Source organism: Triturus cristatus, chromosome 12 (assembly GCF_964204655.1).
Source record: "Triturus cristatus chromosome 12, aTriCri1.1, whole genome shotgun sequence".
Taxonomy (NCBI): Eukaryota; Metazoa; Chordata; class Amphibia; order Caudata; family Salamandridae; genus Triturus; species Triturus cristatus.
Genome location: NC_140595.1, coordinates 779,380,623 through 779,404,656, shown reverse-complemented (window position 1 = coordinate 779,404,656; position 24,034 = coordinate 779,380,623). Strand labels below are relative to the sequence as shown.

The 24,034-nt window shown below is 47.7% G+C and overlaps 1 protein-coding gene across 1 annotated transcript in view; it reads left to right on the top strand.

The window, feature by feature from the left end:
* Positions 1-815: 815 nt before the first annotated feature.
* The window catches only part of LOC146782812 (uncharacterized), a 109,629-nt gene continuing 86,410 nt past the window's right edge, over positions 816-24,034 (top strand). The window contains exons 1-4 of the mRNA XM_085638043.1: positions 816-929; positions 12,020-12,078; positions 17,695-17,787; positions 21,100-21,227. Coding sequence (XP_085494169.1) covers positions 907-929; positions 12,020-12,078; positions 17,695-17,787; positions 21,100-21,227 — 303 coding nt within the window. The 5' untranslated portion in view covers positions 816-906. The remainder of the gene's footprint in view (positions 930-12,019; positions 12,079-17,694; positions 17,788-21,099; positions 21,228-24,034) is intronic.

Below are 24,034 nucleotides of genomic sequence, written 5' to 3'. Positions count from 1 at the left end.
TTCTGGGATTTATAGTCTTTGTTTTACCATTTAAATGTGGGTTTTAAAGCCCTAGCATGCAAAGTATGGGTACCTAAAAAGCCTGCCCCCGAGTGAAAGTGTCCCACATGGGCAGCCATGAGGAGGGGGCAGTTGATTTGAAAAGAAGAAAAATACGCTCACGATAAAGTACACAAACTTTATTCACAGATCTGCTAATGGCTGGAATTAAATTCTGATTAGGATAATAATCCAACAATGATTTATATATCCATATTTTTTTCGGAGTTTTATATAGCGCGAACTTGACCCGAAGGTATCAGAGCGCTTTACATGAGCACCAGTTGCGTTACACAAGGACACACTTATAACGGATAGAGCTCCGCAGTGGACCGTTTCATAACAAGTTTGGAATTACATTCTGATTAGAATACTAATCCATATATGATTACAGTTATCGCAGATACAGCTTCGCAGTGGACCATTTCTTAAACTTCTACGTTTTAGCCAGTTGCAGGAGAATTCTGGGACTTGTAGTTTTCCGTTTTGCACTGCTGTGGGCTAAAAAACCCAGCATCGGCTGTCGTGCTAGGCATGCACTGGGGACCCTTGGCCTTCCTTTTGTCCAATAAGACCTTCTCAGAATCAACAAGCATTGGGGCTTCATTTTACCCCCAAATGGAAAATAAGGCCGTCTGTCCCTTGTTCAGGTACATTGTGCTTGGCCCCTGGGAGCAGGGTCCCCGGAAGCCCTGCCTCCCGGCCCGTGCTCAGAGGAGGAGACCGCTTCCTGCCTGCTGACTCCCATCAGCTGCGTGCTATAAAGCCTCCATCTTGGGAGGCTGTCTTCTTTCCCGGCCTCCTCGGTAGAGTTCTCTGTGGACCTCTGTTAGTCTGGCTGCTCTCGGTGCGCGAGGAGCCCCCGCCATGAACGCTTTGCTCCTCACAGGGTGAGTGTGGACAGGACTCCCTTCCAAAGTGTTAGGCGACATTACAAGCTCAGTTATTTGAGCATTCCGGAATAATTTGGGGAGCCACTTTTTGTGACGAGGAGGGTGAATTCACAGATCAGGCTGGCTTGGGGCCTGTGTTAGAATACCTAGGGACCAGAGGGGGGCCGTAGTGAGGAGATTAGATAGACTTTGGAGATGGTTAGTCATGGTTGCCATGCGCCCCTGTACCTCGCACCTTCTGAAGCTGTGTTTTTACCAAACGGAAGGTGCATTCTGGGACTGGTAGTTTTGTTATTTGGCTTCTGGGTCAGAAGCCGGAGCTGACTGGAGATGTGACACCCCTAGCCTATGGGCAGCGACGCAAGTGAATCTGACTCTACACTACTAGAATGTAGGGTACTTTGGAGTAACCACTGCTGAGGGACAACCTAAAAGACATACATTGGCACTACAAGTCTTATTTGTCAGATGGAGGAAATAGAGCAACTTTGGAATGTGTATTTTTTGTTCTATAATATCACATTTTTAACAAGCAACTTCAGCCGACGATGTCAATTTCTCGAGTAGATTTATTAACTCTTACAAGTGAGTTGCCATGTAACTCCGTGCCTGGAAGGGCAGTTATTTAAACATGTGCCTAGGCCTTGGTTTCCTTTATCATGGCGATGCATTCTGGGACCTGTAGTTTTGGTTTAGCCCGCTTGGACTCGGCCCGTAAACAACGATTTGAGACGGGGTGGCCGAACGGGGATAGGTGCAGCCTCCTGACACGTAGTCTGGTTTACCTTGAATGGCATTATGCTAATGTGCTTAATGTGTCAATGTTTTTTACACCTATGTCTTACGTTCAAGCGAAGGACTCTTTTCCTGCCTCTATTGGTCTGCGTTCTGATACTTCATACTCCTGCTTATGAAGCGCTGTATAAATGCTGTTTTTTTTTCTCCCTCTTAATTTTTTTTATTAAAACCATGCTATAAATGGAAGCTGGTTGAACTGCAGCGTGAAAATGAGAAATCTGAGCATAATCACGGCGTCCTTGCTTCCGCACACTGTGATTTTGTGCAAATTCTTTTTCACGAAGCCGCATTTGTGTACCTCACATTATGACGCACCTTCAAATGCGCGAGTTTGGGAAGTGCGCTGTGAAAAAAAACCCTCGCATTTCATGTAATAGTTTAGTGTTAAATCCTATAATAAGTAGTTAAATAATTTAGGGCGACTGACTTTCCTCTAAAGTCACTAATTGCAGGGTCATCAGGGCAAGGGCACGAATGTTTCTCAGTTAATATTTATTTAAAAACTCACTTTAAATAAACACTCTTCTATCAGAGGTAATCTGAAATGCGTCTACATGTTAAATAAATGCATTCCTTTACATTCGATCGTGTATTTGTTTTTTGCGTGATTTACATGCCATATGTTTGCAGGCCAGGCTCGGCTCCTGCACGGAGACTCGGAGCCGGCGCTCACTTCGACTCCGCTTGCCTCGCCTCTCCGTGTTAATTTGTTGGGTCACCACCTCAACAAACCTCCATACCTGAACAAGCACTGGCAAAGCCGATTGCTCTCGGCAACCCGAGAGCTATAGGCATTGTCAATGTCTTTTAGCTATGTGTTATGGAATGGAGTGGATGCATGTGGTGTGAAGTGGAATTATGTGGGTTGGGATGAAATTGTTGTGGATTTGTGTGGTGCTGAGTGAAGTTATGTGCAGTGGAAATGTGACATGGTGTGCATTGGAGTTATGTGGTATGGAGTGTAGTATTATGTGGAGTGGAATTGTGTTCTGGTGTGTAATTATGTGGAGTGGAAATGTGTATTGTGGAGTGGAATTGTGTGGAATCTTGTAGTATGAAATGGAAGTCTTTGGTGTTTTAACTCGAGTGTTATCACTGCCGAGAAAGGTGGCATTACAATGGCTTACTAGTGACACAGAATAACTTACCATGAGTGGAGCAATTTAGATATGGCCATGTAAAGAGATACATTTGAGAAGACTGAGTGACCCACTTCAGGCATTATTTGCTTTTTAAACGGAAGAGTTGCATTATGGGATTTGCAGTTTTGTTCTAGGAAAAAACTGGGATGACAATGTCATCTATGACTTGGGTGTCCTGGTATCGCAGCTAACCATTTAGCCACCAGACCACATCTTCTGCTAGGAAGTGGGAAGCTGCTCATCACAGGCCACTTATGGTAAGGTAGCCTCGGTGTCACTCGTGAGACATTTGAATGTGACATACAAGCAATCTCAAATTTGCCAGCTGTGAGTCAGAACGAAAGAGGAGACAAAGTCCATACTCCCAAACAATGAGCAGCTCCGCGCACACAGAGTAAAAGGAAAAGTGCTAACTCGGCAGTGCAGCACGCGCAATGTAAATTGTTTTTATTTATTTACTTAACTCTGTTCCGCTGTATGCCGGAGGTTACTACCCTCACCCTGCCCCTCCCTGCCCTGCAGCACTCCCTCGGCAAGCCGCCACTGTGCAAATCAGTCTTGACCCTGCTCCTCATGGGAACAGTCCAGCCCGAACTGCCAAGCTGGGTCCTCCTTGGACCAAGAAACAAACCTTCTGGGACCAGTTTCAGGGCATCAGCCAGGCTAGCTTGAATCCAGTGGCACAGCAAGCTAGGGACCAAGCAGGGTGAAGACTGATTTTCATATGGCAAGGTCTCAATTGCGGTGGCATGGTGAGCAAAACAAATTGTAGATTGAACTCTGATCTCTTGACTGGGGGTGAATGTTAGATTTGTTCCACATTCCGTCAATCAATTGTCTTTTGCTTTCTCTCCCCAAGTGCGCCTGTATGCGCAGACGTGGCTCCTGGGGTCCTAGAATGCTTATCTCTGGTCTGGGGAGGACCTGGCTTGGCAGTCTGGACTGAACTGTTCCCTTGAGGAGTAGGGTCCATACCGATTTGCATATGGCTGGGTCTAAACTGGGGTGGTGGGCAAAAATATAATGGATTTAACCCAGATCTCTTGACTGGGGGTGAATGTTTGATTTGTTCCACATTCCGTCCATCAATTTTGTCTTACTTTTAGAAAGTAGACATTTCTGTACTCTTAGCTGTGTGCATCTTGCAGCCTGCCTCCAATACATGTCTGGGGTGCGTGACAGGTTCTCTGTGCATTCCCTCTATGCAGCCACAAACACTGGAAGGCTAGGTGTATCCATCTGCATTCTGATGGCTCTTTCTGGGCGGGAAGGGATGACACTTGCACTTCAATAGGTAATGGCCTGACCCCACACAAAGGGCTGGTTACCCCTGCTGCTAGTCTGGAGCCTGTGCTAGGAAGAAAGGCCCTTGTGCACTTCACAAACCCTTCTTTGAAGTTACCCCTACTCCAAAGTGCAGCTGCGTTTATTTAAGGAGCTTTGAAGATGCCTGAGAGCTACCTGCACACTTGGAAGTGCCCATCATCAATGGGATGGCTTGAGTCCTTCGAGAGCCTCCCTCTAGTGACCGTGTGCGTGCAGGCAGCGCTACAGGTGGTCACCAATCTTTCAGGTATGATCAGGTTTTAGTCTCCCTTGGGGTGACTCGTGGTGCTTCTAGTGCTTCCATCTAGTCTCCCATCTTGTTTTAGGGTTCACAGCCCGCACACAGATTAATGAGTAGAATTTGAGAGCTAACCTTTTCTTTCGTTGCCATGTAGTTGATTCATGGTTTTAATGGCAATCGATGTACATATGTTTATTTGCTGGGGTAATGGGGCATATTTATTTGAAAATAAATGTTCCCATGCATTATACAGGTGTGTTCTGTGTTTTTTTTTTTTTTTACAATTTACATACTCTTGGTAAAACTGCATCCACTGGTGTCGATGCCGCTGGTGGTTCTGCTTTTACTTGTATTTAAGCGGAGGCCAAGGAGGGACTCTGCAGCACGGTGTGCGAGGCTGTGGCGGGGAAATGTCCCGCAGTCCTGGCTCAGCATCTCAGTGGCCTATGGTGTTGATCAATGGCCAATGCTATCGTGGCCTGCATGGTGGACTGTCTGGAGCTGTCCTCAAAGAGGCTGTCCAAGACAGCAGGCACTGAAGACCCAGTAGAAATGCATCCTGCGTGGAGGGCAGGCACCGGTCCTGCGGCTCAGTAGACACAGACCGAAGTCTGCTCCAAGAGAACCTCACAGGAGGCTAGATGAGGTGTGGCAGGGCCCAGGAGAGCTACTTTGCTAGAGAGCCTGTCCTCTGTCTGTCCATCTGCTTGCCCCTTCACCATACCTACCCTGGAAGTGAACCCACGTGCCTGCCACTGCAGTATACACCTTCAAGCCCTGACCATTCCTCTTTGATCTGCCACATCCCCTGGTGTGAAGTGCCCCAAGGACTTCTGGGAAACACAGCTTTGCCTACTTCCAAGCAAAGATGAGCACCATGTTTTTACCCTTTGACCAGGAGCATTTGCGTGCTGCAACTTGTGGAGCTGAACTTCTGACTTTGTAAAATCCCATCACTATCGCAGACCGTTCTGAAGTTCACATCCAAGATTTTTCGCTCTACGTTAGGGAAACCTCCGCCTTGTGGTTGCCACCTTACCCAGCCGATGACACCACAATCGGAAGCCTGTAACGGGAACCACTACAGGTCAGGCCCCTGAAGTCTTTTATAATATGTGACTGTACATTTCTTGCAGCACCCATGACTCCACGAGCTGATGCAAATCACCTTTACCATCGGACACCCTTGACTGGCTGATGCCAGCCAATGCGCTCCATTTTACTGGGCACATCTTTAAAATGAGCCAGTCTGACTTTTGATCCTTCCTCATCTGTTGGTGAATTGGTCCAGGGTCAAATACTGCAGGGTCTTAAACCTGTTGGGATTTTGCTGGGACCTTCTTGGTGCGAGGGGAAAGGCCAGACAGATGCACTAGTCACAAAATGCCTTCCTGCCCTTTTATTCACGGATTTGTCCATATTCATTTGAGGATTTGAATTCCCTGCCCCAACCCTCCTGCCACACACCCCCTCAGACCCTTCAAATGCCTCTAAAGATGCCCACCTTGAGCCTTTTATTTTTTACTTTGCTTGGTTACGCTTTGATATTCCGCAGTTGAATCTACTAGGTCTGTAGAATTAAGTGTACAAAGCGACCCTTCGCTAACCCTCTGAGGAGCGCTGCCCCTGTGGTGAATGACAGGACCCTCTGAGGATATTGGACCCTAACCCACTGCTGTGTGATATGGAGAAATACCCGGACACCCTACATCTGTAGTATACCTCTGGTGTTGGGCAGAACATGCAAGATTCAAGTCCAGGAGCGACTGTAGTTGTGATTGTCTCCGTTTACTGTGCAGGTTTCAGGTGCTGTGCACATCTTGGTGTTTTTAAAGAAGGCGGTTCATGGAATGTGGTGGCCAGTCTCCTCTGCATCTTCACTGGCCTTGGTACCTGTCTCTATGCTCACTTGGCGACTGGGGATTTATACACTGATTTTGAAATTAAAGTGCGGTGATAATCCGGTTTTAACCTCTCAAGCTCAGGACTCCTTTTTGGACATGGACAGAATATGTAAATGCTGCCTTAATATGGAAGGGGATCTAATAAACATTTTATTGGCTTGTCTGTGGTAAACCAAAAACTTTTTTTGAGACTAGTCTTGTTAAAATATGGTATCATCGAAAGGTGGCAAGAAGCCATTTTTTGATTGGATGTTTGGTTTTTAGGTCTCGCCTGAGCCAGTGCATGCGGTGCTCTGGCGAGACATTAGTGGGTGGGCTTTAAAAATCTCGACCACAGCTTTTTGGGTGCATAGAGCATGCGGTTATGCGCACAATCATGAGCAGAGGTGCCATCTGGCTTTCCTCTCATCATGGTGTGCGCACATCGCATAGCTCGCGGCACCCAAAAAGCTTTGGTCCGGCTTTTTAAAGCCCACTCACAGCGTGCGATCACTTTCGCGGCTGCTCACTTTCATCAAGTCGTCTGCAGCTCTTGCGTGTTTTTGACAGCTTCCGCCTTTATATCCTTCTCCAATCCACTGTGGTTTGCAACAGGCCCATCAGTCCCAGAACGGGATCTGAACCTTCACTGTTGGTCCATGTGAGCTCCACACTCTTGTCTTCCTCACACAGGGCAGGGTACATGTTTAATCCTTTTTACTCACCTATCCAGCAGTCAGAGGGACTTCCCAGCTGCATCAGTAGTTCCCTTGTAGGAATCCTGCCCTATGGCACTGCCTCCTGCCTTTCCATTGGCAGACTTCACTTTGGAACCCACGGATGGCACGCCTGACAACTCTCAACCTGCTCTTTGCTACCAAGAGTGGAATTTGCATCACAACGGTCACAAAGCGGCGTTTGTGCAAGGAGTACTTTTTGAATGGTACAGCACCAAATATTTTCGGGTTAATGTTGCCCTGTTAGCGACCTCTCACAAAACAGTGACCCGCTTGTATACTGAACTTGTCGGAGGCCCCTTCTGTAGGCACCATACACGCTTAGGACACAGTCGCAAAGGTTACAGAAGAGAACTGAGCTGACAAACCATTTGTAGGACTCAAACGTAAATATCCGCATGCATGCCCTAGCCATGCTTGGCCTTACAGAAGTTGTTCCAGGTGTTGTATTGAGTCAACAGTTCAGGGCTTCTTAAACTCGCCAGGGGAGCGCACGCTGAAGGGGTTTCTTTTATCGGTTGAACACCTGGCTGAAAGGCAAGCTGCCCAGCATTGTGAAAAGCGAGCCACCGGGGACTCGCGCACAGTAGACGGGGCGGGCTGACCATCATTCTGCTGGCACTGACGAGGCAGCCCGCACTAACACTCTATCCTCCTCATGCAAGCCCGTTCCCCATCACGCCTCTGCTGGTACTTTGATCCCTTAGCAGAGTCCACAAGATTAATTAACAAGACTGGCTTACTAAACAAAGGGCACTCCGATCACTAAGTAGCTTGGCTCTCACCTGACGTCACTCCTCTCACATCAGCTTTGTTACATGGACCAACACCTCTGTCTAATCCCTTTGCCTCAGGAAGGATGCTGTCTGCTCGGTGATGACATATTCTTCCAAGCAGGGCAAACCTGACAGGAGCATCATAGCGCAAGTAACTGCTGCCTCGTGCTATAGTTACATAGTGCCCTCAAAATCTGACATTGGTAATTCTCCCCTAATATCCGTCCGTTACTCAAATTATAATTCACATACTATTTCCCAACCTCTACCCTTCTGTTTATATCCTCCCTCTCCCCCCACCCCTTATCCAAAACAAAAACCTATAACCACCATTAGAACAGGCAGTAAAAAGTTGCTAATATTCCCCCAAAAAACACTAAACTTTTTTTTTTAAGGATTACCTCAACATCTCATCTTAATTACAGAGAGGGTAACAAATGCTTAACACTTTTTTTTTTTCTTATAACTTTACAATGTGCGGCACACACCACACTACTGTAGAACAGCGCTAAAACTCATTAGCCAACCCAACCGCTCTGGCTAACGACTTATAAGTGTTTCAAAAGTGATACCTATTGGCTTTGCCAGCGCTTGTTAGATGGAGCTATGCCTAGGGGAGATTTGTCTGAAGTGTTTGAAGAAATCGATACTCAAAAAAAAATAGTCAAATGTTAGCTCAAACAGCATTTTTAAAGCGCAGCACTATCACCGTTGGGGGAATCAGGGTGCTATTCGTGCCGTGTCTCCATCGAAAAACCAGGTCTGTAGCTTCTTCCTTAAGTCAGTCAGGAAGAATACAGTTGAGGTGGAGGGGCAAGTTGTTCCAGGACTTGGTGGGAATGTAGGTGGTGTCACCCGCTGCAACAGATGCTGGGGTGAGTGATGCAGAGTGCAGTCGTTTTGCGGGCAGGTGAAAGTTCAGTCCATAGTTGATGTAGGATGGTCCTTGGTCGTGTTGGGATTTGTGTGCAAATGTGTTTCCTGAATGGGCATAGGAGGTGAAGGGGGGGCAGATGGATGCTCTGTGAGATGTTATCCACTTGAGGGTGCTTTGTTGTATGCTGATGGGGTCTGTTGATGAGGGTGTGGTGGGAGACTGTTTCGAACGCAGCAGAGGGGTCAGAGGATCAAGGCTGCAGTTTCTTTGCAGTCTGAGTTCTGATGTCTGTGGTGGCAATAAGTGCAGTCTGTGCTGTGGTTTGCCCAAATTGTGAGGTGTCGAGTAGGTTCTTCTGTTCCAGGTATTTGGTGAGCTGTTGGTTGATGGCCTTCTTGTGTACTTTGGCTGGGTAAGGGAGCAGGGAGATTGGTTGGTTACTTTTGATGTCGCTTGGGTCAGCCGAAGGTTTCTTTAGGAGGGGTCTGACCTTGCGTGTTTCCATCTGTCTGGGGAGGTTGCTGTAGAGCTGGAGGTTTTGAGTATGTTGGCGAGTTCTGTGCTGATTGGGTTGGTACCGAGAATGAATAGATGGTCGGGGCAGGGGTCGGTGGGAGCCCCAGAGTGGATGGACGTCATGATGGCTCTGGTGGTCTGCATGGGGACTGGGGGACAGGTGGTGATCGTATGGCTGGTTGTCGAGGCTGAGGGTGGTGGGTTGGGGTCAAAGTTGTTGTAGATGGTGGCAATCTTGCTGTGGAAGTGACTCGAGAGTCGCAGACTGCTTGTGAGGACCGGATCGTGTTCTCGGTGGCTGAGTTGGAGAATTCCTTGGCTATTTTGACGAGTTCCTTGTTTGGTTGTACGTGGTGTCCATGCAAGTGGTTATGGCTGACCTCTTGGCTTTCTTGATGTGCAGGTGGTAGTTGCTGAGGGCTGCTTTGTGTATAGCTCTGTTGGAGGGGTCCTTGGTGACACACAATCACTTAAGTTGGTGACAGTTGCGCTTGGTGGTTCTTGGCTCTGGGGTGTACCAGCTGGCTTGTTTTAAGGTTTTGTTGGCTTTTGCTGGTTTCCATGGGGTGACTGTTGGTGCACTTGGAGATACAAGTGGAGAAGTTCTGGAAGGCCTAGTCGAGATGTGATAGTTTCAGGTTGTGTTGTGCTGAGGGCATGTATCCATGGAGTGTGTTACCTTGACCCAGCTGCAGTGGGTGGCGCTGTGGTGCTTGGTGATGGAGTGCAGGGCATCAGATGGTGAAATGAATGAAGGCATGGTCTGTCCAGGTGAGTTCCATGATGTGTCCATTTTATTCTGTATATTGATGTGAAGATGGTGTAGTGTCTCGCTTTGTGCGTGGGCTTGGTAACCAGTTGGGTGAGGCCAATGTTCAGGGTTTCTAAGACAGTGGTGGTGGTGTTGGGGTTGTTGTGGTTATTAAGGTAATGGAGAAGGACTTAGTGGTGGTAGTAAATGGCTAGGGGGGGGTGATTAAGATGGGGATGGTGTCGCAGAAGGCTGGTCAGGGGGGGCCCCAGGGGTCTGTAAGCGAGGGTCCCTCTTATCATAGTCCTTGAACTGTCTGTAGTGGGAAGTTGAGTGTTCCATGAGAGGAGTTGGGCCTTGGTGGTGGTGCATCAGATGGTTTCCTTGAAGATTATTGTGATGCCACAGCTGTTTGCTGGTTCATTCGTAGTGTATCATCTTGTAGCCTTTAGGGGTGGCGATGTTTGGGTTTGGGATTGAGTCACGTTTTGATAAAGGCCACAGAGGCTAGCAGAGGGTGGGGTTTGGGGAACAGGAAAAAGGGAGGGAGGGAGAAAGCCCCAAGTGCGCTGGAATGATGGGGGTAACAAACACAACCCTGTTGAAATTCAATCTTCCCAGAGTGCTGAAATCAAATTGGGGTAGAATACATTAATTTTAAGACTGGAATAGGTGTGGGCAGGATACATCATCTGGGACCAAACAGACTTCCTTGAAGCTGGGGACGAGATGCCGATTTCCCCAAGGCGACAGGAGTGGCAGGAGAGCGGCGCACAGGACCAGAAGATCTGAGGATACTGGAATTTCAAGTTTTACTGTGGATAAGGGCATGGTTTTGTTAACTTGGTTTATTGTCCTATGTGATTTCATGTAAAGTTTTACTGTGTACATGTTTTAAAGACTAAGGTTTAAATAAACCTGTGTTTTGACTGACTCTGATGTAGGGTCAAGCATCAGACTGACTTAAAGTGGTGCCTTGGTCCTGAACTGTTTCCCTGCATTGATTTCCCATTTGCCCAGCACAGTCTGTGCATACAATGCATAACCGAGGGTGGGCACCATGGCACAGCTCCAGTACGAGTAGATGTTCCCACCAATAGTAAACTGTCCACCTCATGAGTAGGTTATAGCAATTTATTGAGTGCACAATACCAAAAGGTGTCTTGGGGTTTTGAGAGCCTTCTGAAGGCTGTTGGCGCGGGCCGGTTCCTTATGCAGCTTGGTAAACTGTTCCTCAGTTTGATGGATCCTGAAATGAAGCTTCTGGCCCCTCCCAGTTGGCCTTTCAGGTTCTGGGAGGCATAATCAGATTGGCCCCAGACGCGCAAAGGGGCCCAGTGGGAGAGTACCATCTCAATGACTGCCCAAGGAACTGAGGTCCTATGCTATGTATTGCCTTGTAGGTGATGCATAAGGCCTTGAATTTAATCCAATTTCTTACCGCAAGCCCGGGGTGGGCAGGGGGACTATCTACACCAACCACCAGACTGAGGACCACATTGGGTAGATATTTCTAAAGAGGATTACCTCGGTCTTACCAGAGTTCATTTTTGAGCAGTGTGAGTCCTTCCAGGACCTAACGACTGGCATGCAATCATGGAGTTGGGGAGCCATGTTATTGCCATTTCTGAGGGCTGACAGGACAATCTGGGTATCTTTGGCATAAGAGGTCCGAGAGGCCAAGGATGTGGCTAGGTTGTCAAGTTCTGTGACTCATGTTAAATTGTGCGGGGCTGATAGAAGATCCCCACGTTACTCTAAAAGGAAGGGTGAGGGGGGTTCATGTTGGCCCAAGGCCACTGCTTGTCTTCCAGAGGAAGGATGTTATAAGTGATGGATCTTTCTCTTTAATTCCGAATGAGTTCAGGCGATTGATAACACCATAGGGTCGACGGTGTCGCATGCGGCCGTGCACAATTTGAGCCTATGGAGGCCACTGTCCTGTGCAGCCATCCCTGGCCTCTCGCCACTAGGTTTAAAGGCTCATCAGATCCTGTTGTACACATCACAAATGACGGTGTTTTTTTTTTCTTCTTGCAGGGTTGCATTGCTCTGGGCAGTCTTGCCATCGGCAGTGATGTCTGCAACCTTTCCAGCCGGTAGGTATCATTGGAAGACTGACTGGCAGCCATTTTGCTTAAACCCCAGACTAGTTTAATCTTTCACATGACCTTCTTGCGCAACTTGGGGTATGGTATGGGCAGGGGGTACACCGCAATGGCTGGGTTGGCTCCAGTGATGCAATTATTTATTGATAATTCCAAGACTCCAATTCTTTCAGTCCATGCACTGAGGTGTGACCACACTTTAGGTCTAGGACCCCCACTGCCTCCTTAAAAGCATCAAATGAACTCTTCCCGCTCTAGGTGTTTCTGTGATGCACGCCCATATCCAGAAACCACCACCCGAGTCCACTATCTGAGCAGCCCATTAGTGCACGATAGGTGGTAGTAAGGATTGGAACAAGTAAATCCAATCGGAGTAATGGGGTTAATGGTCATTCTGTAAAGCATGGCCTCATTACTCTCTCAGGCCGGGCCTGAACTCATGAAGATGTACCAATGAGGCACAACAAGCATCAGTCACCCACCAAAGTGGCAAGTCCGAAGGGGCAGTCCAGGCTCAAAGGAGAAAGTACAGAACCTAGAGGGTCAAAGCCCCAAAGGCCAGTGTCCAAGAAGCCAACAAGTAACAGAAGCCCAAAGATGGAAGGCACAATGGGTGGTCCAGAGGAGATGGGACCCTAGAGAGGATGCCCCAAAATAGCGCTAGACAGAAGGTACGTCAAACCAAAGAAGTTAAAGGCAAAAGTGCATAAATACAACCAAAAACCAGGTGAAAAAGCCAAGATCGGCCAGAAGGCAGACTCTCTAAGAGCATGTACTCCCCAACCAATAAGGAGTCTAGGGAACAAATACCAAACGTTACCTTCATGGTGGCCACAACAGTAACTTCAAACGCAGCTCTGATCAGACAGTAGATCAAAGTAGACGCCACTCAAAACACCCTTGAGTGCAGGGGGAGGGCTGCAAACTCTTTGGGTGGGGTGTAGTGACGGTCACTACACTACAGCGGTGCACAGGCCTACACCCGGAGGAGCCAGAAACTGGGCCAACAGGCTCCAGCAAGCTAGGAGATCATTGTCCAACAAACAAGATGACGGCTGAGCCCAAAACCTCAAAGCCAAAGGTGTGCTCCTGGCATGCGACTGAAGGAGACCAGTGGTGAAAGAGGCAGACATACAAACCATGCACCAGGTCATGCCCATCAGCGCACAAGTGAGACCCCTTGGGTGCAGGATCTTCAAACCTTTCTCAGACAGGACTTGGCAACACCAGAGTTGAAAGCAAGGCAACAAACTGCCCCCGACAAATGCCCAGCTGGGCGCAAATGTCAAAATTCATGACCCAAAACGGAATGGGTAGAGTAAACCCAAAGACCCGAGACCTCAAAGTATTTAAGCCAGTATCAGAAGGCAGATATCCCACCCTAGGAAGAGGCACAGTGGTAGAAACCACCAGAACCAACGGGCCCTAAAAGTGTGCCACAGCTAGAAGAACCCGGACCAGCGCACAACAGGTACTATGCCTAAAGCCCAAATAACAACCAGGACCACAGACAACAGATTCACAGACGGACCGGGAACCCAAAGCAGCCCTGGCAATTTTGTCAGACCCGCCCTCCCAGAGTCTGGGGGGTGGGTAGGGGAGGTGAACGTGTGACGCTCTGTTGGCTTTGTTACTGCAGGAAGATATTGCAGCATTGCTGTAAAACCAACCCCCACTCTTCCAGCCTCCCAGGGAAACTCCTGACGCCTGCTACGGCCAGTCCGGCCTTTATCAGATTCCGCAGGTGGACAGAGGCTGAGCATACAGTGGCAGCAGAAGAAACCACCCCTGACAGCAACGACTACAGCAAAGGAAGGGCTGGACCAACAAAAGTCCTAAATATGGAGACGCCAGCATTTTGCAGGATTGGGGGCTGGCTTACGAAGAGCACAAGCACCATTTGAGGTGCTAGAGCCATGCACCCTGTGCGAAAGATGCCTACCACTTAAGGGGTAGGCAGCTTAATAGGGTTTGTAGCCTGCAACTAGAGAACTGCCAGGCCAGCACAACTCTCAGAATCCCCAGGCACCTAGAGGTAAAAGGCATCCGAAGGAGAGATGTAATGACCAGCTATGGTACCCAGCGGGCCAAACACCCAACCTCAAAGTCCAGGGGGCCAGGGTACAAGGTGCGAATATCTAACACACCAAGGATACAATTGCCCTAACCAAAAGGCCGGAGCACCCAGTCACAGACCCTTCTAGACGGAGACCAACCAGGCCCCAACCCCTACCCCCCTCACCTGAGGCCCAGACTGCCCAGTAAAGCAGTGTGGGTCACACTAGAAGGTATCTACCTTCCCAGTATCCCAAAATGGACAACCGACCAAGGAGAATATAGGGGCGAACAAAACACCCCATCCTCAGTGCCCAACAAGCACATGGGACAAACTAGACCACATATTAAAGCCGGGTGAGGGCGAAATATTCTGAATACCGGACACTCCGCCCGAAGAATCGAATAACCAATCATGGAGGCTATAGGAGCAACTCTCAAAGCGGACTCCCTTGAGCCTGGACTGCCCCTTCAGACTTTCCCCCTTGGTGGGTGACTGATGCTTGTCGTGCCTCATTGGTACAGCTTCATGAGTTCAAGCCCGGCCCGAGATAGTAATGATGACGCAACACTTTACAGAATCACCATTAACCTCATGACTCCGATTGCATTTCCTCACCCCAGTCCTTATTGTTTGATTTGCCCCTAACAATCTGACCTCTTCCTGCTGCCCCTTAAGCCCCTCCCTCATGTCCAGCTTCTCATGTGTTTTAACCAGATATCCTGCGCAATTGTTGAAGAACCAGAAGCTCCTCCCCCTCTCCCCAAACGTATTGACCAAGCTCCGCCCCTGTGGACAAGTAGGGGCTCAGGACATAACACTGAGGCAAAGCCCTATTACATGCCCCCCCCTGATGCAGAGTAGGGAAGCCCAGCGCACAAGGGACCGCTCAGCCACAACCTTGTGAACAGCAAATGTGGTATCGGTCAGCAGGGTCTCTGGAGACTGCAGCGGGGCGCACATCCCACAAGCCCCATGCCGCGGGGTGGGGGGGGGGGGCAAAGGGAGAAGATGGGAGTCCAGCCTACTCCCTGGTCACAGAGGGTAAACCTGACCCAAGCCCATTATGGATTTAAGTATGGGCAGGCTGAACATCTTGACTTAAGACCACACCGCTCCGACCAACCCAAGCATGGAGATGCGTATGATGCAGACATAAGACCATGATGCAGAGCGCACATCTCACTTCAGCAGGTGTGGAGAAGTAAAAGTCCAGCCCACACCCCAGTGACCAAAGACGATGGACCAATGCCCACCAGTGCAGGACGCTCCCGCGCCACACAATAAGTATGCACGCCGCAGCCACAGGTCTGCTGGAGAGCCAAGGGAGAAGGGCTTGGCAAACAGAGTAACCAGCACCACACAACTTGACAACCCCACAATAGTGGTGGTTAGACCTTCATGAGATGGGGCGTTCATGACACAAACCCAGATCCAGGCAGGGAATCACAGAAAAGGCCAGAGCAGGGGTAGGTACTCGCCTGTTCACCAGTGTAGAGGTCCCACTCACCGTCCCAGTGCTGCACATCGTACAGGAACCACCCATGCCCAGCATCAAGTACATGGGGGGGGGGGGGTGGTGGTATCTCATCCACCACTGAGGGTCACAACAAAGCACATCACTAACCACAAGCTAGAGGGAGCAGGTGGGAAAACAGGTCAAACCCTAGCACCACACAGCCCCCAAGAACAGAGGCAACAAGACTAAACTTCCACAAGCCCTCAACCCACCCGGGAAAAGAGCATGACGCCCAGGCCCGCTCTAAACCCAGGAACAAAAAGGGGGCAGGTGCCTGTGCTTCAGGAAAGGCGCTCTGCATGGACACAGCAGATGGGTATCCGTGCAGCCCAGCAGTGAGCACACGGGAAGCCCACATCAGACATTGCTGGACTGCCACAATCCATATCCATAGAGGGTAACCGTAGTGTCCAGGACATAAACCCCATCACCCACTGAAGTCAACAGATGTCTAGGGACCAATAGTCCAAGTATCACATCCCAGATAAACCCAGCAAAGTGGTGTGGGTGTACACAAGGCTAGAAATAAACAAGCTTTTGAAATGCATTCGATCTCTCCTTTGGGACCTTATATGTATTAAGCTATACAGCACATTAGCCGGGGTGCGGAAACATCTACTGTTCTTTAACATGGAGGGAAAGTAAGCACCAAACTGTGACACCCCAGGTGTTGGGAGCACATGGGAAGAAATATTGCCTTTCAGCTGGAAATAGTATAGTCTAAAGCTTTTCAATTTAAAATCGGGGCCTTCGGTGGTCGTATCGCTGAAAATACAAGATTTGAAAACTGTGGGAGACAATTTGTATGGACTGGAATCTGGAGAATGCTGAAGTGATTCTGGTACTTGACTGACCTCTACTGGCCGTTTTCTATCAAGACCGTCAAATAGAGGCAGTTGAACAGAAACTAGTCCCTGAGTAGAAACAAGTCCCTGAGTGGAAGCAGACCAGTCCTAGAGCTTATCTCCAGAGCCCACAAAGTACATACAAGTGTAGCTCACTGGTTAGAGGAGGCATACCCTGAAGCAGAGGTCAGACCCGGGACCAGGGTTCGATTCCCGACGCGGCAGGGTCTGGAGCCCAATTGTCTACGGACTCGATAATTTTCGCTTCGGTGCCTACTCTAAGCACGAGTTCACACTATGCAGCTCTGGGCAACAAGCTTGCTTAATCTCCACAACGGCCCCCCGCGGCGGGATGCCTGGCTTTCACCTTGGGGATGCCCAGTACGGGTTATCTCACAGGGAAAAACCAGGACGGGTTCCCAATGCAAGCGCCGAGATGCCCAAGGGTAATTTGAGCGCTATATAAGACCGCACATACATACTAAAGTATGTACAATACATCTTGAATGCTAGACCTAACCAGACCGCAAGCCAAGCAGGGGGTCCAGAAGGCAAGCAATGCTGAAAGTAAGTACAAGCAGAAAAGGCCCCAACGGTTTCCAAGGCATGGAGGGACTCTTCTGGAGATGGGAAGCCAAGGCCACCTAAGGAGATGACCAGATGGGACAGTATCAGGGTAGCTATGGTTTTTAATCCACAGCGGGAGGAATGTTTGATTTCCTCCCCCCCCCCCCCCCCCACTTGGAAATGGCATCTGATAATGTAAGGACCAGGATAAGTATGTGTTCAGGAGACCGCGTCAATGAATGATGCACGCAAACGCGCAGCTGCCAGGATTTAATTTATATTGGTTTAACAACCCACTGTTTTTGCCGGGGGGGGGGGGGAAGAGTGGTTGCTATTGGACGGGGAGTTGGTGATGGCTGGGGCGTGGGCTGCTGCTTGTATGTCTCTTAGATGGAGCGCTTTGAGAACCTTGCGGGTGGTTTGCCACACTACGCTTGATATGGATGGAAATGTATTCAACATAGATGTACTCATGGGCAGAAGCCTCCTGTCCCTTTTGGTAATAAAGGGTGACTCTTTTAGATTTAGAGAAGCCTCCTGGGTCACAAGGGAAGGTCCAGATGTACTCCTTGTTGCACCTACCAATGGTCTAAACACTTTCTTTCTTCTGCCCAACCAAGGGGTGTCTCGGACGGAGTGTCGACCCCGGGTCTTCTGGATTTTGATAAGCAAGGACTTCTTGGGCTCGAACCAGTGGCAGATCCAAGCTATGGGTAAGTTTTTCTCTACAGGAAGTCAGTTCCCTTTTAATGGTGATTTCAAAAACCTTTTTAAAAACTGGAGGAGTCTCGAAGATTGAAATAGCTGAGAATTGGACCCTTCTGGTGGAGGTAAATATGGGTTGACTTTGGCAGTGTCTCCAGTATACTGGGCATTCACACACTGGGATTTTGCTTCTCTGTTGGATTTTTCTGTCTTTCAGTTCGGGTGACTTTTAGTCCATCGTCAAGACCATTTTGCTGGCTTTAGGCTCCAGCCAGCGTTTGCTAGCCTCTCCCGCTCACCTGTGATTCTGGTTTGGCTGCCTGCTAACAAATCCCTGATCTGCCAGCAAACGTTCAACCCCTGCCCTGCATATCTGGCTCCATATTTCCAATTCCAATCCCTTTCACAATGTAATGCCCCCCCCCCCCCCCCATATGCCCAATCCCTTGTTCCTATAGTTACGTTCTGGGGGAACTCCTGCAGCGCTTCTCTTTGGCTGAACCCATGCATTTTGAAAAAGGTGCAACGTTTGAATGGCCCCTGACAACTCGTCCGTTCCCACAAACTTATGGGCAGTCTCTTGGCCCAATTCGTATGTGCCTTGGGGCGTATTTTTGAGAGGGGGCAGTTTGGGGTGTATCACCCCTAATATATTTGGTAATGGAGCCTTGACCCGACTGGGTGGATCATTTCTTCACAGCCCTGCCTTCCTGTGGTGGGTTGTGCTGGGTCAGGTCAGTGCTGGCAAGGACAGAATGTATGTACAGTGCGCTACCAGAGCTGACAAGACGGCTTGGATTTAAAATTGCAGGCAGGACCCAGTTGTACTGAGCAGGCGTGTTGCGAACAGCGAGGGACGTGCACCTATTGCTGGTTCGGAGGCTCCACGTCTGGTGTCCTGGTCAGCCCTAGCAACTCTTGGCGTTTGGGTTGATATAATGCGTCTTCCACTCTCTACAGAAATGGCCCCTTGATTTAGGTTTGTTAAATGCTTGATTAGTCTCCCGCCTCCCCCAGCAAACCTTTAACTCACTAAAGCAATTTTACCCACTTATGAAAATATTCACAAGCCTTTTACAAACCATTAGTCAATTAAGTATGTGACGCATAACTATAGAAATTACATCAGAGCCCTAAAGCCAACCAAGTCAGAAAACTGGAGGAGGAAAGTCAAAAGTTTGGGTATAACCCTGCAAAAAGCACCAGGTCCAACACACATGAAAGAGCACCCTGCAAAAAGCACCAGGCCCAACACACATGAAAGAGCTCCCTGCAAAAAGCACCAGGTCCAACACACATGAAAGAGCACCCTGCAAAAAGCGCCAGGTCCAACACATGAAAGAGTTCCCCGAATGAGAGCACTCGTGGAGGAATGCGAAGAGCCAGTCGGAGGTGGTACACAGGCTATGCTCCATGGGAGGGACCAGGACCTGCAGGACGTCCTGAGGCAAAGCCAGCAAATGGAAACAAAAGCAAATGTGAGTTGCAAAACACAAAGCCAATATTAAGCAAAGGTAATGCTTTCGTTATGTCCCAATATGTCTTTTCAAACCGACAGCTGTGCTGTCTGGTTAGCTTTGACCTAAAAAGCTAGACACTGGCATCCTGTGACTGCATCAGAAAGACTCCTTTGCCTGTCACTATTGCAATATGTAAGCCTTTTCAATTATGTGCGGCTGATTATATTTAAAAAAAAAAACAACATATATATTCTTTAGACAAGCAATGAATTAAGGGCGCTGATCCAAAACTACTTTTTATTAAAAGGTTTGAGTTGGACATGAGCTCTGGCTGACAGCTAAAGCGATCTGTAGCTAGACCTAAAACTCTTCATATAAACCAGTTCACAATCTCAGCTCCCTTACATGTACAGCACTCTTGCTCCCAGTGGGGTTTGAGCTCTAGAAGTAATGCATAAACACGGGTCAACAGGATCAGCTCGCCCTATGCGGGATTTGCAATACACATGCAAGTAAAAAACCTACAGATCCTGTGGAAATTTCCTGAGCGTTTGAAAACTCCCATCAGGAAAATGAAAGCAAAGCAGTCAGTTCAGGATTTGTAGATTTAGTTCAGCCGTGGCCGACATGACTTGCTGGGGCGCGCGGGGAAGCATGGGCCGGGGTAATTATTTTTTGTTAACTTGCCTTCGCCTGCCTGTTCAGAGTCCCAGGAAGCCTCCCTCCCCTAAGCCAATCACAACGCTGCAATGGCAGTGTTGTGATTGGCTGGGATACCGACTGTACAGGTGTCTATGGGGAGGCCATTTTCTCCATGTGGACTGCATGTAGCTTACATGGAGAAACCAGAGTGTGTATGACTGGTTTGGTTAGCCCTGGGTCCGACCAAACGGTCAGCGCCCACAACAGTGGGTAAGCCACTCCTCCCCCTGTCCTGGCACAGGACCATCCACCACCCCGCCCCCAACCAAACCCTTCTGCTTTCTCGCAGTGGGGCAACAATCCTCCGCCCACATGAAGGAGCCGCCCCTGGTTCCCAATAAGGAAAGTGGTAATAAGTCTGAGATTTGTTTAATATATCAATTGGTTTGAAATACCACAGAAAATACTTTCTCTAATTTTGTTACTTCAGGGATCGGGAGCATGATGAGAGATTTGCCAAACATCATACAGTGGTTTGAACCGCCTTAATATGAGTTTTGTTCTCCGGCTCCCTTGGTCCTCCACTCAAACACCGCTTCCTGAAATTGTAACAATTTATTGTGAATTGAGTCCTCTGGCAGTGGTTGCCAAGCGAGGCTTAGACCAACTTGCTATTTTTCTGCCATCTGTATGGTCTGATTCTGGTGACTTTCCAATACTCCCATCAAATGTGACTGCAAAACTTGGGCTCATGGGGTGGAAATGCAATAAGAGCTTCTGTAAAGTAACTTTGTGTAGCCGTTTGTTCCTGTCATCCTCCAAGTGAAGCAGTTTTTTGAACCCTGTAGGTCCGCAGTGGATTACCGGAGCCAACGTGAACATTACGTTTTATTTTGACTCCGCCTTTAGTGGCCGATTCTGGTTGCAGCACTGGTTGTAAAGAGAATCTGCAAAATGGCAAACGTTTCCTGAATCGGGTGTGCTAGTGGGATTTTCTGTAGTCTGCATGCCTTGGCTCCTTGCATTTGGAAGCCCTTACAAAGTTGGTTTCCACCACTTCTACAGTCTAGGTTGAAATCCAAATGGCTTTGATCTCTATTGCCTGTCAAGGTTACCAGCCCAGATCTATTGAAATGTATGCACTTATGGAAAATGCAGCCATATTGAGGTGGAAGGATGTCTCCATCATTGCTCCTTTTAATCTACTTCCTTTTGCAGATGACTCTGGAAGGCCCTACACGGTCACGGACGCTGTTGCATCCCAGTGCGGGATCACCATCACAAGAGACTTGGATGACAGTTTGGAGATCCGAATGTCTTACTTTGCCTGCCCAGTCCAGTCCTCAGTAAGTAACTGCTACAGTTTGTGTGATGGCCAAGGTGGGCGTTCAGTGGAGCGGAGAGCTTCCTGTACTTTGTCCTTATGGCCAGTCACAGCGGAATGATCGAATACTGTCAACTTAGAATTTGACGTGAGGAAGGTCCATGCTCCAATGTGATCTGACTGATAACCTATGCCTGTGTGGGCCAGCAATACAACGATTGGGGCGCTGACTGGTGTTACATCCTCCGCCTACCTTTGCTTGCGAGTGCCTGCCCCAGTAAGAGTTGAGATGACCCCTGTCTGCTGGGTTTGATAACTCTGATGGCAAGAGGTTGAAGTGGGGGGCTGCATCTGAGGGCACCTATAATACAAGTGACCATCCTGGCAATGACTAATATACATTTTCTCTCTCTCTATATATATATATATATATATATATATATATATATATATATATATATATATATATATATATATATATATATTCAAACAAATCCTTCCTGCGGAAGAAGTAGGTCGCACACCAACAGCTTTCCAATTATTTTTCTTTATTTTCAGAAATCCATAATTTCGCAAAACCAATAAGTTGACCAACGCGTTTCGGTAGACCCCGCTACCTTGCTCACGGTCGTCGTTTTTGCTAATGTTGAAACAAAATGTTTTAAATAAAGATATTTGAAGGAAGTCAGTTGACACCAATATCCTGTTCCCACCCTTTTGGTTTCCCACAGGTTTATGGGTCTTGTAGTTCATGTTGGGACAATCCAAAAACCGATGCATTGTAACATTTCAATTTGTTAATTGTTATCCAACTATTTACTGTTGCCAGTTGGGCGATGTTACTCGTTATTGTAACAGATTTATTTGCAACAAGTCTTTGACATGTCTCCAATGCACAATTCACTTTGTTGACAAGCCCTCCAGTGGGCCGGCTGCGTATTTTCTGTCCCAATATTCAATTGTTCTGTTTCAATCTTTGTGATTGTTGCCCTCCAATGGGTCTTTGGAATGTGATTTTTTATATGCTGTGGGAGAGTGATGTTCATAAATGAATGTACAGTTCTTCCGATTGGTTTAATCCATACGGGGTCATGGACCGCAAGTTCAAAATATGACACGATTCTTTTTGGCATAGTGTTTTTTCCCTGTTTCCACCACGAGAGCTCATCGGTACCGCTTCAATGCCATAAAACCTTAGTAGTTTCCAGTTAGCATTGTGGTGTATTTCCATGTGCTTGGCTATGGCATTGTTCCTGTCTCTGTTTTTGGTCGCTCGTACATGTTCCAATATACGTTTTTTTAATTCACAGATAGTGGATCCAACATATCTTAAAGGGCAAGGACATTCTACCACATAAACTATGTATTGACTCTTACAAGTTATCAAAGTTGTGATTTGCCAGTTTTTGTTATTCGCCATTCTCACATCTTTAGTCGGCTTTGCAATTTCGCAGACTTTGCAGTTGTAACACTTGGTGAAGCCTGTTGTTTGTAACCAGGATTCTTTTGAATGTTTGGCGATAAAGTGGCTGTGTGTTAAACGGTCCTTCAAACTTCTTGCCCTTCTAAATGTGATCACTGGGTGGCCACCCATTTTTTCTCCCATCATGCTATCCATTGTTAGAATCTTCCAATTCTTCTTCAAGATATAAATAATGTCTTTTGCTTCTTGACTGTAATCTGTGATCAGTCTTATGGGCTCATCCATGTTATCCGATTTTTGCTGTTTTGGAATTAAGCATTCCGCTCTTGTTTTTTGGTTGGCTCTGTTCCAGCTTGTGATTAGGCTTTTCTTAGGATATTTTCTCTGTATGAATCTTTGTACTGTGTTGCCACTGTGCTTCAGCCAATCTGCATCTTCACTGCAGATTCTTCGCAATCGAAGAAATTCTCCATAGGGTATACTGGAGATTGTTGATGGTTGGTGGAAACTGGTTGCTTCAAGAGTCGTATTTGTCGCAGTACTTTTACGATGTAACGTTGTTGCCAGGCGATTCGCCTGGCAACAACGTTACATCGTAAAAGTACTGCGACAAATACGACTCTTGAAGCAACCAGTTTCCACCAACCATCAACAATCTCCAGTATACCCTATGGAGAATTTCTTCGATTGCGAAGAATCTGCAGTGAAGATGCAGATTGGCTGAAGCACAGTGGCAACACAGTACAAAGATTCATACAGAGAAAATATCCTAAGAAAAGCCTAATCACAAGCTGGAACAGAGCCAACCAAAAAACAAGAGCGGAATGCTTAATTCCAAAACAGCAAAAATCGGATAACATGGATGAGCCCATAAGACTGATCACAGATTACAGTCAAGAAGCAAAAGACATTATTTATATCTTGAAGAAGAATTGGAAGATTCTAACAATGGATAGCATGATGGGAGAAAAAATGGGTGGCCACCCAGTGATCACATTTAGAAGGGCAAGAAGTTTGAAGGACCGTTTAACACACAGCCACTTTATCGCCAAACATTCAAAAGAATCCTGGTTACAAACAACAGGCTTCACCAAGTGTTACAACTGCAAAGTCTGCGAAATTGCAAAGCCGACTAAAGATGTGAGAATGGCGAATAACAAAAACTGGCAAATCACAACTTTGATAACTTGTAAGAGTCAATACATAGTTTATGTGGTAGAATGTCCTTGCCCTTTAAGATATGTTGGATCCACTATCTGTGAATTAAAAAAACGTATATTGGAACATGTACGAGCGACCAAAAACAGAGACAGGAACAATGCCATAGCCAAGCACATGGAAATACACCACAATGCTAACTGGAAACTACTAAGGTTTTATGGCATTGAAGCGGTACCGATGAGCTC